At 35.5% G+C, this 16,447-nt stretch overlaps 2 protein-coding genes and 1 pseudogene across 2 annotated transcripts; all 3 read right to left on the bottom strand.

Moving 5' to 3' along the window:
• Positions 1-212: 212 nt before the first annotated feature.
• Positions 213-1,262, bottom strand: LOC116864865 (annotated as a pseudogene).
• Positions 1,263-6,832: 5,570 nt separating this feature from the next.
• LOC116864866 (olfactory receptor 52R1-like) lies at positions 6,833-7,777 on the bottom strand. Its single transcript, XM_032852682.1, has one exon. It carries the CDS (start codon positions 7,775-7,777, stop codon positions 6,833-6,835), a length of 945 nt encoding a protein of 314 aa, XP_032708573.1.
• A 6,289-nt stretch (positions 7,778-14,066) lies between these two features.
• Positions 14,067-15,080, bottom strand: LOC116864867 (olfactory receptor 52D1-like). The gene has a single exon (XM_032852683.1). The coding sequence runs from the start codon at positions 15,078-15,080 to the stop codon at positions 14,067-14,069; it is 1,014 nt and encodes a 337-aa protein (XP_032708574.1).
• Between the last annotated feature and the right edge of the window lie 1,367 nt (positions 15,081-16,447).

The raw sequence follows: 16,447 nt of genomic DNA on the forward strand, positions 1-16,447 counted from the left end.
AAGTGTTGGGCAGTTTGTGTTGGGAACACAAATTAGGAAATGGCCCTATACTAAAAATAGTAATGTCTTTCACAAAGTAGTATCTAAGTGTTGGTACCTACTGTATTCCATATATCAATTACAAATTTTTTTAGTAAGTATGACACATTCACCTGGGAAATTTTTGTCTTCTTAGGTAGTAGTGATTTAATTGAATATAAACAAGGCCATAATTACATGGTATCCACCTGTCTTGCTGGCTAATTAAAACAAAAAGAAAAACTAAAAACAACAAAACAAAACAAAACAAAACAACAACAAACTTTATAAACAAAACATATCAAAATGTATGTGTTTATGAAGACTTTAAGAAATCTCTCCCTGATATTTTTTGTTTTGACACCATAGATGACAGGGTTTGTCATCAGAGGGATAAGAAGATAAATGTTGGCTATAAAGATGTGGATGTGAGGAGCTATGTTCTCACCAAATCTATAAGTGATGAATGAGAAAAAGGCGGGAATGTAAAACACTAGGATGACCCAAGCATGAGAGCTGCATGTGCTTAAGGTCGAGTCTAGCTTCCTTTGATGGAAGTTGAAACAGAGCATGAAGAATGAGAATATAAGAGCACATTATCAATATTAAGTCCGGCCTACCTGAAAGAGAGGTGAGTTAAGCCTTAGAGTCTGTGGATCCTGGTATTGGCACAGGCCAGTTTGATCAGGGCCATAAATTCACAGTAGTTACTGGTGATGACATTGGTTTTGTAGTAGGGAAGCCTCATCAGTAAGAAAGGATGAGGACTCAGCAGGATAATTCCACGTAGGACAATGGGCAAACTCAAAGCCATGATTACTCCATGTGTAAGGATGGTGGAGAGCCTTAGAGGGTTGCAGATGGCCACATATTGTTCAAAGGCCATGGCCAATAAAAAACCTGACTCCATGGCAGACAGAGAGTGGATGAAGAATATCTGGGTGAGGCAAGCTTTAAAGCTGATTTCTCTGTCATTGAACCAGAAAAGGCTGAGAATCTTGGGAAGGGCAGTGGTGCTAAGCATCAAGTCATTCAGAGAGAGCATGCAGAGGAAGAGACACATGGGCTCATGATGACTGGGGTCCATCTTGATGATGACCACAAGAACACAATTCCCCCATCAGAGCCAGTAGGTAGACCAGGCAAAAGCGGATGGAGATCCAGACATGAGCCACCTCCAGCCCTGGAATTCCAAGGAGAAGGAAAGTAGTTGGGTGGAAACTGGTTCTTTTCTGAACTAACATTTTCAGTCACTAACCTTGCTGTAATTTAAGTGTCGTCAATGTTATTTTCAATAGGTTGAGCATAAAAAATACTCTTTGTTTATACCTGAAATATGTGATACATATCTTATGACAATCTACAGTAGGAAACTTTGTGCCAGATTCAGGTATCAGGGTGAGGACATGGAATTAGCCAATAATATTTGTTTTTATCTCAAAATTCAAAAGGTGCTTGAAAGAGTAGGATTTCAGAAGAAAGAACAGAAACCTAGGGAAAGAAAGAATAGAACTTACAGTTGTGACATTTTGCTCCGTATCTCATTTATTCTTCACTGCATAAACACCACCTAGTAATTGCTAGAAACATGTCAAGAACTTATTTTGATTATATTTTCACTAAACAAATAAAAAAGTACAAAAGAAACTTATTTTCAAATGAAAAGTAGAAACTTATTACTCTGATTATGTCTCTGAAACATCTTTTGCTCTATTAAGCTTGTTTTTTCTCTTCATTGGAAAATTTTCTTTTTTCATAAAACTCTCTATAAAAGCATATTGCTATTTTAGATTAAAAACACTTACTGAACCTAGTACAAATCAATTTCTGTGAATATGATCAGATTGATATGCAAAGACAAATATGAAAATTTGGACCATTTAAACCTTGATTTTTAGTTTTACTGATCTTTGTTACTCTCACTTTATGAAGCTCAAACAAAGCATCTAGCTACATCTCTCAGACACATTTCTATAGCAGCAACAAAATAAGCACTATTTCAGAATTTAGCCTACTTCATTTATCATCATTTTTGCTCTTAAGTATCTTAAATTTCCAAAATATTTTGTTCAGCTGTATGCACCAGTAAGTCCATAAAATGTTCTTGTCAATGGTTTCCATTTTAAATTCCCTAAGCATCACCTTCCTTTTACTCACCTTACTATATCGGAGACCCTCTAGATACAATTACAGTTTAGCTTCTGAGGTAAAGACTGGCCCAGGAGGAGACCTTCCTGACCCTGCTTTTCTCCTATTGTTGGAGTCCATTCATTGGTCACTAAATTTGCTATACATGCTGTTAAATATATTTTTTTATTTTTTTAATTTATTTTCAGCATAACAGTATTCATTGTTTTTGCACCACATCCAGTGCTCCATGCAATCCGTGCCCTCTCCAATACCCACCACCTGGTTCCCCCAACCTCCCACCACCCACCCCTTCAAAACCCTCAGATTGTTTTTCAGAGTCCATAGTCTCTCATGATTCACCTCCCCTTCCAATTTCCCTCAACTCCCTTCTCCTCTCTAACTCTCCTTGTCCTCCATGCTATTTCTTAGGCTCCACAAATAAGTGAAACCATATGATAATTGACTCTCTCTGCTTGACTTACTTCACTCAGCATAATCTCTTCCAGTCCCGTCCATGTTGCTACAAAAGTTGGGTATTCATCCTTTCTGATGGAGGCATAATATGCCATAGTGTGTATGGACCACATCTTCCTTATCCATTCATCCGTTGCAGGTCATCTTGGTTCTTTCCACAGTTTGGCCACCGTGGCCATTGCTGCTATAAACATTGGGGGTACAGATGGCCCTTCTTTTCAGTACATCTGTATCTTTGGGGTAAATACCCAGTAGTGCAATGGCAGGGTCATAGGGAAGCTCTAGTTTTAATTTCTTGAGGAATCTCCACACTGTTTTCCAAAGTGGCTGCACCAACTTGCATTCCCACCAACAATGTAAGAGGGTTCCCCTTTCTCCACATCCCCTCCAACACATGTTGTTTCCTGTATTGCTAATTTTGGCCATTCTAACTGGTGTAAGGTGGTATCTCAATGTGGTTTTAATTTGAATCTCCCTGATGGCTAGTGATGCTTTTTTAGAAAAGTATGCAGGCTTCTTCTTCTTTTTATCAAGAAAATCCCTATACCCACTAGTTTCAATTGAAGCAAGTATTACCTTCCCAGGAAACTATCTCTGAATGACTCTGGTGATAAAGCCTAGTTTATTTGCTTCTCATTTGCACTCACAGAACACACATTCAAGTAGTTCTAATTTTTATGCTATTTTACATATATGTACAATGTATATATATATGTTTTTTAGTATTTATTTATTTATTTGAGAGATAGCACCAGTGAGAAAGAGCATGAGCAGGGGGAGGGGCAGAGGGAGAAGCAGGCTCCCCACTGAGCAGGGAGCCTGATGGGGGTCTCATCCCAGGACCCCAGGATCATGACTGAGCTGAAGGCATTTAAGCAAGTGAGCCACCCAGGTGCCCCCTATACAATGATACTTAAATTTATCTTCCAAATAAATTGCTGGATTCCTGAGAGCAACATCTAGATTTTATCACTGTTTTATGCCTGATGTCTGGCAATAAGTCTTCCATGTAGTAGGCTTTTTCCATAGGGAAAAAAATTGATCGCATTAAAAATAGAATTATACATTTACTTATTAAATGATATCTGTTACAGAAAATATAGTAGGAAATAAAGTTTAGAATAGTATCAACCCCTATTTCATTATTTAAATACATAATAACAATATTAACCTGGTCCTAGCTAATTTAAAAAGTCTCCCAGATTTCCCTAGATATCACTTAAACACTCAAAAACAAGTGTATAATGTTATATCAATTATTTCTATCCAATATAGATATATTAACATCAATTACTTATTACACTTGCCTTATTACTTGAATGTTGGAGTATATATGCAAAATAATCAACAGAATAGATATGAATAATTTATTTTCCTTCATTTTATTTTATTATTTTATTTTATTTTATTTTATTTTATTTTATTATTATGTTCAATTAGCCAACATAGAGTACATCATTCGTTTTTGATGTAGTGCTTCCAAATAGTCTACTCTCTGTGTCATCAGTAACATACACCCTTTCATAAATACACAGTTAAAAAAGCACGGCACATTTATAGTCATTTCATTAGCAAATTAAAACAGAATAATCAGAGCCAATTGAAATGATTAATTACCTACTGAGTTTATCTCAATAAGTTTTGGTGTCAGTAAGAGAGAGATGAATCAAAAACCAAACAGGATGAATGGACAAATGATAGAGGGATGAACAGAAGGATAGATATGAGATAAACGAAACATAACATGTTAAGTGGAGAGTCAAGGGACTGAGTAAACATGACAAGTATTTGTGATTTTTTCAACTTTTCTGTTTGTTTAAAAATATTTATAATAAAAATTTGGGGAAAAAAAGGGAGATGAAGCTCTGGTCATAATTGCTACTTAGTAGTGGGGAAGGAGAATGAGAATTTGCTTCCTGTATGTGGGCCTTTACATGTCTCTTAGATTGGAATACAGTTTTCACAGACTTTTCTATTTCCTTAGGACATATTTTCACTTAATAATATGAGGAAAATAACATGATAAAATGAAACTCATTTAAAGAATACAAGGAAAAGGTAACACTTTAAAGAGTAAACCTAAAGTCCACTCTGTATCCTTTTGGATAGGCTTGTCCTCAACTGACATTTCTGATGGCAATCTGTGTAGATACGTTGTGTGTGTATCTATATGCATGTGTCTCTGTATGTTTACTCAACCAATGAATAATATGGAAAAATGTCTCACAATTTGTATAATGAAGACTCAGATATAAGAGTTTAGATAGCTTAGGTTTTCTAAATTTGAATTTAAAGAATTATATGGGGACATTTGTTTCTGGACAAATTGGAGTAAAGGGACCTGCAACAAAGAACTAAAATACCACAAAATAAATGAAGTCAAGGTACTCAAGATATTGGACATCAGATAATGAGGGGCAATGGAACCTGAGGGATGGGAACCAACTGAGGTTATCCCCAAGCTTACTGCCTAGGGAAAGCTATCAAAACACATTAGGGAAAGGTAGAACCCAGGCAGAGTTCAACATGATTCCTAAATTCAGGATCTGGAGCTGGGATTCTTGGGAGAATAAAACAATTAGAAACAATCAACCAATATACCAAAGAGAAGTAATCTTCACAGAGAGGGAACTCTTTTGATCTTCAGAAGGACTGCATTAAGAACTTACTTTAATGCTGATTAGTTCATGCACGAACTAATTAGTTCTAGCTAATCTACCCATAACATGTGTGAACCAGTCTACCCGAAATTGGAAGAACCACACACAAAAAATTGGGGCAATACTTGAAGCTAACCCTTTTTGAGCAGCCACACCAGAATTTTTCATAATTTATTGTGATAGCTTTATCTACAGAGTAATCTCTATGTCACAATATCACAATAGTGATAGAAAGATAGAGGGAGACCATACAGTGAGGCAAAATGAATACCAGATGCTCTGCTTTCGCATAGCACAATATAAAAACAAAACCTGACAAGATCAACCCATTTGCAACCTAATCAAGTCTCAGAATAAAGCTTGAAAACAGAGAAATTTAAAAAAAAATTAGCAACCAGCAAGGTAAAATACATAATGTCTGGCATTTGTTCCTATTTACCAGTCATGAAACTAAGCAGAAAAAAGGTTCATAAGTGAGAACAATGAATCAACTAATACTGACCCAGACAAATGACACAGATACGAGAATTAATAGATATAAGCATTTAAAGTCTTTACAAATTCATTCCATATCTTTGAAAACCAGCATCCTAGCATCCCAGGGCAGTCCAAAATTCACCATCAACATAAACTGTCACTATTTGACACAACTAGAAGCTCACTAAAATGCCCCATTCAAAAGCGTTTTTTATTTTTCTAATTTGACGTGACTCAGAAATCACCCTGAATAAAAGACATTTTTAGTGGCAATTGTTTACCAATGGAGTATCTTAAGGCAAATTTACTGATTGGGCTAACAAAAGACTGACCATAAAACTTAAACAAACAAACAAACAAGCAAAAAACAGAGAATGAGATGCTGATCAGAGAGTTTGAAAAGTTCCAACATAGTCCTTAGAATCTAGAACCATATACCTGTGTGCATAGTACATGCACAAGATTAAAAAAAAAAAACACTCAAAATAAAAATTTGCTTTCTAATCAAAGACTTCATATCAGCTATTATGAATAAGTTCTGTGAACTAAAAGAAACCAAGTCTAAAGCAGAAAAAAAAAGTTTGAGAATTATGTGTCACCAAATAGAAAATAGAAATAAAGAGATAGGAATTACAAAAAAAGAACCAAATATAATGGAAAAATATAATAAATGAAATGTAAAATTCACTCCTAGTACCCAAAAGCATATTTGAACTTGTAGAAAAAATGAATAAGCAAACGTGAAGAAAGGCCAATTGAGACTACCTAACTAAAGAAGCAAGAAAAAAAAAATTGCAGAAAAATAAAGTCTCAAAAACTTTCAGGATACTAACAAAAAATAGCAACCTACTTATAGAAGAAAACTGAAAATGACAAGAGAGACAGAAATAACATTTGAAGAAATATTGGCTGAAATTTTTCAAAAACTGCTTAAAAAAACAACTCTTTGGTCCTCATATACAAGAAGCTCAGCAAATTTCAAGTAGGATGAAATCAAGATATTCTTAACCAGAGTGTCAAACTTTTGAAAGAAGAAAACAAAGGGATAATCTCCCAAGCAGTAAGATATGATTTTAAATACATTTGATTGTTAAGAACTTAAAGAATCTCTCCCTGATTCTCTTGGTTTTCACACCATAAATAATAGGGTTCATCATGGGTGGAATAAGAAGATATATATTGGCTATAAAAATGTGGATATGTGGAGCAATGTGGTGGCCAAACCTATGAGTAAGAAAAGAGAAAAAAGCTGGTGTATAAAACACTAAGATGACCCATACATGGGAGACACATGTACTTAAGGTCTTGAGGCGGGCAGCTTTGGATGGGAGATTAAAGACAGTGAGAAGAATAAGAACATAAGAACAGATGATCAATATGAAATCCAGTCCCCCCGTCCGGAATGCCACAATTAGGCTGTAGGCTCTACGAATCTTGGTCTCGGTGCAAACCAGCTTTATCAGGGCCATAAACTCACAGTAGGTATGAGGGATGACATTAGTTTGGCAGTAGGAAAGCCACCTCAGTAGAAAGGGGTGTGGACTGAGGAGTATAGCTCCTCTGAAGACAATGCCCAAACCCAAGCCTACAATCACTGCAGGTGTTAGGATAGTGGAATGTCTTAATGGGTGGCAGATGGCTATGTAGCGGTCAAAAGCCATGGCCAAAATAAACCCAGATTCCATAGTAGACAGAGAATGAATAAGATACATTTGAGTGAGGCAGGCTTCAAAGTAGATCTCTCTGTAATTGAACCAGAAGAGGCTGAGAATCTTGGGAAGTGTAGAAGAAGTAAGCATCAAATGAGCCACGGATAGCATACATAGAAAGAGGTACATAGGTTCATGCAGTTTGTGGTCTGTCTTGACAATGAATAGAAGGGCAACATTTCCCATTAGTGACACTATGTAGATGAGACAAAAAGGGATAGAAATCCATACGTGGACAGTCTCCAATCCTGGGATGCCAAGCAGTAGGAAGGTGGTAGGGTGAAGATTGGTCCTGTTATAATTTAACATTATGCAAACAGTAGATATTCCATGGCCCTGTCCAAATTTTTAAAAAATCACAAAAATTATAAATATATGGATACCAGGCTTGGTTGTTTTTTTTTTTTTTTCATTATTCTAGGCCAAAGTGGATGCTGGCTATTGAATTAATCCTTCAGTAATATAATCTTGAAAGGCATCAAATACATGGGACTGCGTTTTGGAGGGTAAGAAAAATCAGTAGAAAATCATCTATCTAGCCAGCTAGCTAGCTATTATCTACCTATCTATTCTATCTCCCTGACTTTTTTTTTTTTTTTCACAAAGTGTTGCTCAGATAGCCAGATGCATTTCAGAAGTATCCCAGAAGTAGTAATTGATATATTGCTGAGAATGAAGATATAATTTTCTACTGTTTGAGAAAAGCAAAAAAGTGTAAGTACCACAATCACGAATAAGATCAGTGATTTGTGAGATTTTAATTCTCTTATTCCCCTCCCAATGATAGAACTTACAGATATAAGGAAAAGGTGACTTGGGAAATACTAAAGAACAATTGGGGAAATGATCTAAAAAAGCAGAATGAAGAGGTATGAACAAAACTGGTCCTATTTTTAAAGATGATTCATTGAGCTAATAAATGAAGGACACTTATCTTCATAAAATGAGTTCAACTGAATGATAAGAAAATATTTAGCAAAGGACTATAGAGAAAATGACTAAGTCTGAAAAGCACAATTATTCAGATTACCAGATATTTGTATGTTTTTTGTAAAAGATCAATCAAATTTTTCCAGAAAGTGAGTGAGTAATACATTCATCAATCAGACAATATACTTCACACTGACTTTTGTTTCCAAAGCAAACTTTCCCCACTCCCATATGCCCTATATTGTGCCTTTTATTCCTGTGACTTAATTCATTCCATGATGGAAGGCCTCTATCTCCCACTCCTCTTTACCCATTTTTTTCTATCTCCCACCCCCTTCTTTCTAGCAACCCTCAGTTTGTTGTCTGCATTTACAGGTCTGATTTCTGAAGCCAACTTTTAAATGCAACTCTTGGCTCCCACATATCAGCTTGCCCGAAAGGGTGCCTTAGAATATGTAAGCAATTATTTTGGAAAGGTATCCTAATAATACAAAATCGATAAATCATTATTTTGTTTCAAATATTGGTATATGGTGATCTTATGTAACATGAGGTATCCTTTCACTCAGAATAAAACTAAGTTTGATTTTTTTTTAAAGGTTTTGACAAATGTGGCTCAGTACTAAATCCTAGGAGTGGATTAACAGTTATGAACAAAGGTTTTAGATCATCTTAAATATTGAGTTCATCTTCTACCTTATTTTTTGTTAAGAAGTTTAAGCATCTTTCAGAGAACCATAGGTGCTGCCTTCATTACTTAAGACTGGATCTAGAGCCCCATCATAGGCTTCAATATTCCCTTCTCATGCAAGCCCTGAATTTTCCCATCCCAACTCAACTACAGTTTTTCACCCTATATCCTGGTTATCTTACCTTTACAATGAAATGGTCTCATTGCTCACCCTGAGGGTCAGCTTAATACTGGCTATAACTGCAAGAGCCATTATACCTCTTTTCTTGGGGGACTAGAGGCCTGCAAGGAATATCCTGCCTATCACCACTCATGAGAATGCTATCTGATTGTAAACAATTTCACTAGTCTCTTCCAGTCTCTCCAGGCACAATTTGGTCTCTTGAAGGGAATCAATCTTGTAGTGTCTTCACCACCTAAGCTCTTAGCTTAGAAACAAAAAGGAGATGGCCTCTGGACTCCCAAGTCTCTTGAGATACTTGGTTTATTATACCCCTTGGGCCTAAGCACATTCAGAGGTTGTAAATTAATGTCTTCTTACATTGTATGTGATGAGAGCTAGAAGGAGTGGGGGATACCAGAAAGATGCATGTTTATGATTTAATTAGGGTGTCAACATTAACATTCCCATATGTCTCCAGATAGTCTAAAGTAACTTACCTGAATCTTATTTAGTTCTGAAAAACAACTGAAGCTCTAGGATATTTTTTAGTCATGTTCCTGTTCTTGAATCACCCATGAACTTTACTTCTTTGATCAAGTACAGAATATTCATTATCCCCCTCTACAAAAGAATCACTAATTACATTTTGGTTAGTGCGTTATGCAAATAATGGGTATGTTTTCCTTATAGATATGTCCTTCCTCATCCTCCTATTCTATTTCTGTATTTCAGGAGTGATGAACATTATAGGCTATATTTTTCAGGATCACAGATGATGTATATTTATGCTGGGTTTGTTCAGTGGGGGCACTGGTGGGAAAATATTAGGGAAAAAGAAAGAAAAACCTGGTTTATTTCTCCCTATTTCTTACTCTTTTTAACTGCCATTTGCTCCAGGACTCCATATCCTGCCAGAGGGGACTTCCATGGTTTAAGCTTCCACTGAGAGACTCATATCTTTGAGATATGATTGAACTCCTGATTCTTCTCTCTGTTTCACAGACCTAGAGTTGGTATGGCCTTCCATAGCTCTTAAAAAAAATTTTTTTGTATAAGAAATACAAATCATATCTCATATCTCAATCAAATCTCAAAGATATGAAACTATGAGAGACTGTGGACTCTGAGAAACAAACTAAGGGTTTTGTGGGGGATGGGGATGGAGTGAGCCTGGTGGTGGGTATTATGGAGGGCATGTATTGCATGGAGCACTGGGTGTGGTACATAAACAATGAGTTTTGGAACACTGAAAAAATATATAAAATAAAAATTAAATTTTTTTTTTTTTAATTTCTTAAGTAGACTCCAGGCTTAGCATGGAGTCTAATGCAGGGCTTGAACTCATGACCCCAAGATCAAGAACTGAGCTAAGATCAAGATCAGAGGCTTAACCAACTAAGCCACCCAGGTACCCCAATGAGTACCTATATTTCTTAATTTCTGGAAGACTTTATTTTTGAATATTTCACTTCTTGGAAGTTCTATAGCTTATATAATTATTAGTATTGAAGATGCCCTATCTTAAATATTCAAGAACTTTTGTTTCCTGGTTAGATTCTGACTAATATAGATACCTTTCACAATACTATATAGCTTTGGTAATTGGTTGATTTGAAAGAATGACAGTATTACATAGTTAACTTTTTAAAAAATATATTAGAAAGGGAATAATAAAAAATAACCAGCAACCTTGACCCCAACATAATAAAGGCCATATATGAAAAACACTTGTGCTAACACTGTACTCAATGGTGAAAGACTGAGAGTTTGTTCTCTATGACCAGGAACAAGACAAAGAATACCCATTTCTATCACTTGTATTTAACATAGTACTGAAAGTTGTAGCCAGAATAAATAGACAAGAAAAAAAAAAATAAAAGGCATCCCAGTTGGGAAGGAAGGTATAATATTATCTCTGTTTACAGATGACTTGATTTTTTGAGAAGAAAGCCATAAAGATCTCTCTCACTCTCTCTCTCTCACACACACACACACACACACACACACCTAATAGAACTAATAAATTAGCAAAATTGCAGGATTCAAAATCAACATGCAAAAATCAAAAATTGCATTTTATACAAAGGAAATTATCTAAATAATTCCATTTATAATAATATCAAGAAGAATAAAATAGGAATGATTTAAGCAAAGAGACAAACACTTGTACAGTAAAAAACATAAAACATTGTAGAAAGATATTAACGAAGACACAAATAAATGGAAAATTATCCTATACCCATAGATTGGGAGACATAATATTGTTAATAAGTTAATACTACCCAAAGTGATCTACAAATTCAATGCAATCCCTATCAAAGTCATACTGGCATTTTTTGAACAGAAAAATCCAATGTAAAATTCATACAAAATCCCAAGGAACATGAAATAGCCAAAAAATTTTTTTTTTGAAAAATAAAAACAAAGTTCAGGTCTCATACTTCCTGATTTCAGAACTTACTCCAAAATGACTGTCATTAAACCAGTATGTTACTGGCCTAAAGACAGACATATGACCTATGGAATAAAAAGGAGAGCTCCCAATTAAACTCTCACACATATGGTCAGGTAATTTCTACAAGACCATTCAATGGGGAAAGAATAATTTTTTTTCAACAAATGGTGATGAAAAAATTACAGATCCACATAAAATAGAATGAAGTTGGATTCACAGCATATAAAAGATTAGTAAAAATAGATCAAACACCTAAATAGGAGAGCTAAAGCTATCAAATTCTTAGGGGAAAAAAAAATAAAAGAAAAACTTCATGAAAAACTAACTAAATAAAAAATATATAAAAATATAAAAATATATAAATATAAAAATATAAAAAATAAAAGAAAAACTTCATTGCATTTGACAATATCTTGGATATGACACCAAAACATAGGCAACAGAAGTAAAAAAAAAAAAAAAAAAAGCTGGATTTCATCGAAATTAAAACTTTTGTGCTTAAATACGGAGAACAAACTGGTGGTTGCCAAAGGAGAGGTGGATGGGGGGATGGGTGATATAGGTGATGCAGATTAAGGAGTATACCTGCTGTGATGAGTTCTAGGTGATACAGGTAAGTGTTGAATCACTATATTGTACACCTGAAACTGATATGAACACTGTATGTTGATTATTCTTTAATTAAAAATGACAGAAAAATACTTTAGTGCATCAAAGGACACTATCAACAGAGTAAAAAGGAGGCAACCCACAGAATGGGAGAGGATACTTGAAAATCATACATCTGATAAGAAATTAATAGCCAGGATACATAAAGAACTTCTAAAACTCAACAGCACTGACAATAACAACAAAATGACTGGATCAGAAAATGAGCAAATGACCTGAATAAACATTTTTGCAAAGAATGTGTACAAATGGCAAATAAACACGTGAAAAGATGTTCAACATCAATAATTTTTAGGGAAATGAAAATCAAAAACCACAATGAGACATTAGTTCACATTTATTAGGATAGCTATTACTTTAAAAAATAAAATTAAAAAAGAAACAGCAGTTGGTGTGGATATGAAAACATTGGAACACTTGTGCATTGCTAGTGGGAATGTAAAATGATACAGATGCTGTAGAAAAAGGCATGATCATTCCTTACAAATGAAAACAAAGAATTACCATATGATACAGCAATTTGACTTCTGGATATATATCCCAAATAAATTAAAATAGGGACTCGAACAGATATTTATACAACTATATTCATAGCAACAATATTCACAATAACCAAAAGGTAGAAGCAAAACATCCATCCACAGATAAATGGATAAGTAAAATGTAAGATAGGTAGATGATAGATGATAGATAGATGATAGATGGATGATGGATAGGAATCTACATCTAGATCTATATGTTTCCTCTGTGTAACTATAATCCACTATAATATCAGGAATATTATTCAACATTAAAAAGGAAGGATATTCTGATGCATTCTACAACATGAATGAGCCTTGAAGATTTTATGCTGAATGAAGTAAGCCAATCACAAAAGGGCAAATACTGTTATGATTCCACTTGGATGAAGTACCTAGAGGAGCCAAATTCACAGAGAAAGCAAGAATAATAGCAGTTGTCAGGGGATGTGGGGAATGGGGAGTTAATGTTAATGCATAGAATTCCAGATGGGGAAGATAAAAAAAAATCTCTGAAGAAGGTTGGTGGTGATGATTGCACAACAATGTGAATGCATGAATCACTGGACTGGACAATTAAAAGTGGTTAAAATAATAACTATTAGTTATGGTATTTTACCACAATAATAAAAAAGGCACCAGTAAACACCCTTTAGTTATATTCCACCTTAATGCTTAAAAACATGAATGGTAATATTGGATAGATAGATACGTAGATGATAGATTGATCTTCATGGCTTTTTCTTTATTACCAACATACAAATATATATTAACAAAAAGAAACATCAGTGGAAGCTTCTTTCAGTTGTACCCTAAACTGTTCCATAAGCAAGAGTAGGAAAGTATCCATCATTTAGTTCTCTAGAGGAATCTTATTTTGTTTACGATGTATGTCTTTTTGTCTTCTTTTTCTCTATTGTTCACTCTCTATTTGTAATTATCCTCCAAAAGATATACAGTTAGAAGGAGATTAACAATTTGTCCTCCAATATTTAATAAATGACTAATCTGAAATAACTTGTTAGATTAGAATTTTTGGAATTCACAGACATGTAGTAAGCAAGAGAACTTTCAGGCAGTAGATGCAATTCAACTTGCAGGAGTAAGAGCAGCAACTTATCTTACTCATATCATCTCTTTTATTTCCATTTATTTTGTCAATCCAACTAAAATCAAGCAACTTTGACCATTAATGTCCTAAGAACACGCTCCCGTATTTTCTTGGTCCTTACTCCATACACAATGGGGTTGAGGAAAGGGGGCACCAAAAGGTACATATTTGCAATAAAAATATGGATATGTGCAGGCACATTCTTCCCAAAACGGTGAGTGAAAATGGAAAAACCAGCTGTGGAATAGAACACAAGAATAACACAGACATGTGATCCACATGTGCCCAAAGCCTTAAAGCCAGCTTCTCGGGATGGCAGGCAGAATACAGAGCGGAGGATGAAGGCATAGGATACAGCAATGAGGATGGCATCACATGAGCCAATGATAGAAGCCATACTGAGGCTATAACTCTTGGTGGCCCTTATGTCCATACACGCCAACTTCACCACAGCCATGAACTCACAGTAGGTATGGGCAATGATTCGTGTTCTGCAGTAGGGCAGCTGTTTGAGCAGGATGGGATGTGGAGAAAAGAAGGCTATGCCCCGAATCACCACAATAATACCCATTATGGTGATGCGAGCATGAGTGAGAATGGTGGTATGGCGCAGTGGATGACAAATGGCGACATAACGGTCAAAGGCCATGGCCAGGAAAAAGCCTGATTCCATAGCAGTAAAACTGTGAATGAAGAACATTTGGGTCAGGCAGGCATCAAAAGCAATGTCATGGGCTCCGAGCCAGAAGAGACAGAGCATTCGTGGCAGGGTAGATGTGGAGAGGACCAGGTCGGTGATGGAGAGCATGCAGAGAAAGAGGAACATAGGCTCATGGAGGCTTCGCTCTGCCCTCACCACAGCCAGGATGGTCACATTCCCCACCACAGCCACCACATACATGTAGCAGAAGGGAATCCCAATCCAGACATGCAGGTGCTCTAGTCCCGGGATGCCCATCAACAGGAAGGTGACAGGAGAGGGATGAGAAGTGTTGAGAGGAGGCATGTTGCTTTTCCCTTTGGTTTTTGTCACTACTTCTGAAGAGGAAGCAGCACAACCAGATGCTGAAAACATGGAGGTTCAGTTCAAGAAGACCCTTAATGATTTGTTGCTAAAAACAATTTAAGTCATAATCATGTGTATTTAAATTCACTAGGATAATAATGCTAAAATCAGTAATAACATACCAAATGACAGAAGTACAGAAAGATAATACTTACTATATCAGGGACCTATATGTCACCTTGCCCCTTCATTTGCAATAAAAGATTCCATCTTTAGTCACACCTGTACTTAGTTCAACAAATATTTACTGAGGGGTTATGAATTTTTTCCTTAAGCTCTCATTCAGTATTTCCCTCAGGTCAGTGAGTTTTCCATAACTGGAAGTGATCTAGCAGAGACTTTGTGAAAATATCTAGGAGTTATTGAAAGGACCCTTATAATACACTCTGCCATTTATGTGAGGAATAGAAATAAATGGTCTTTGTCCCTCTCTGGACATGATACTGAAGTCTTTGGCACAACTTTTGAAGTAGCATCAATTCAATTTCTATCTTTAGCCTTTCATTTACGACTCTGCATATGTAACTAATCTGTTAAAGTTATCAACGATGTTACTTTTTTCTTTTTGCCTATTTCTTTCTATCATGTACTACTTAAGTAGGCACATATTGTTTTTTTGAACCAGCAGATATCTGTTTGTAAAGATAAGGTATTTCTTAACATTAACCCCTCACTACTTTTTTATCCTCTTTTTTTTTTCTGATTTAGATTATTTCACTGCACAGCTGTATACTAATTGTGCTCCTTCATTTATTGATCCAGAAACCCAAATTTCCAAACATGCACAACAGTTTATTTATTGGACTGGTATATTTACCTAATGATACTTTAGGCACCAGTTACTGACTGTAGTGGGTTTCTTTATACCTCTTCCTATAGTTCCAACATATAGTCAAACCTCTGTGGCAGAGAAGCCCTGGGATAAAGGGGTTGAGCATGAGGCAGGAGCTGAGAGAGCTGAAGAAAAGAACTAACTTTTAAGTCACTACAAATACTCTAGTTGTAGAGTAACCCTTGGTTACTAGTTTTCTGCTTTTCTTATCGCCTATTAAGGCAGTACTTAGTATGTATGTGGTTATGTTGTCATCAGTTTTTAAGGAGAATCTGCTTTCCTTATATCTCAAACAAATTCTCATAAATGCAATATGAACTAATAAGTTACACAGTTATCGCTATATAGGCTTTCCTGAATAATGCCAAAACTCTTATATTCCATATATATATATGTATATATATATATATATATACATATATATATATATATATATAGTTTCTAGGCTTTTACACTTACTAGAACCTAGCTTTATTATAGTGAAAAACACTTGAAGAACACAACTATGGCTTTCCCCCTGCCCATGATTTAGCTTTTTAACAAG

The sequence above is a fragment of the Lontra canadensis genome, unplaced genomic scaffold, assembly GCF_010015895.1.
Source record: "Lontra canadensis isolate GAN:19392208 unplaced genomic scaffold, GSC_riverotter_1.0 scaffold7, whole genome shotgun sequence".
In the NCBI taxonomy this organism is placed as follows: Eukaryota; Metazoa; Chordata; class Mammalia; order Carnivora; family Mustelidae; genus Lontra; species Lontra canadensis.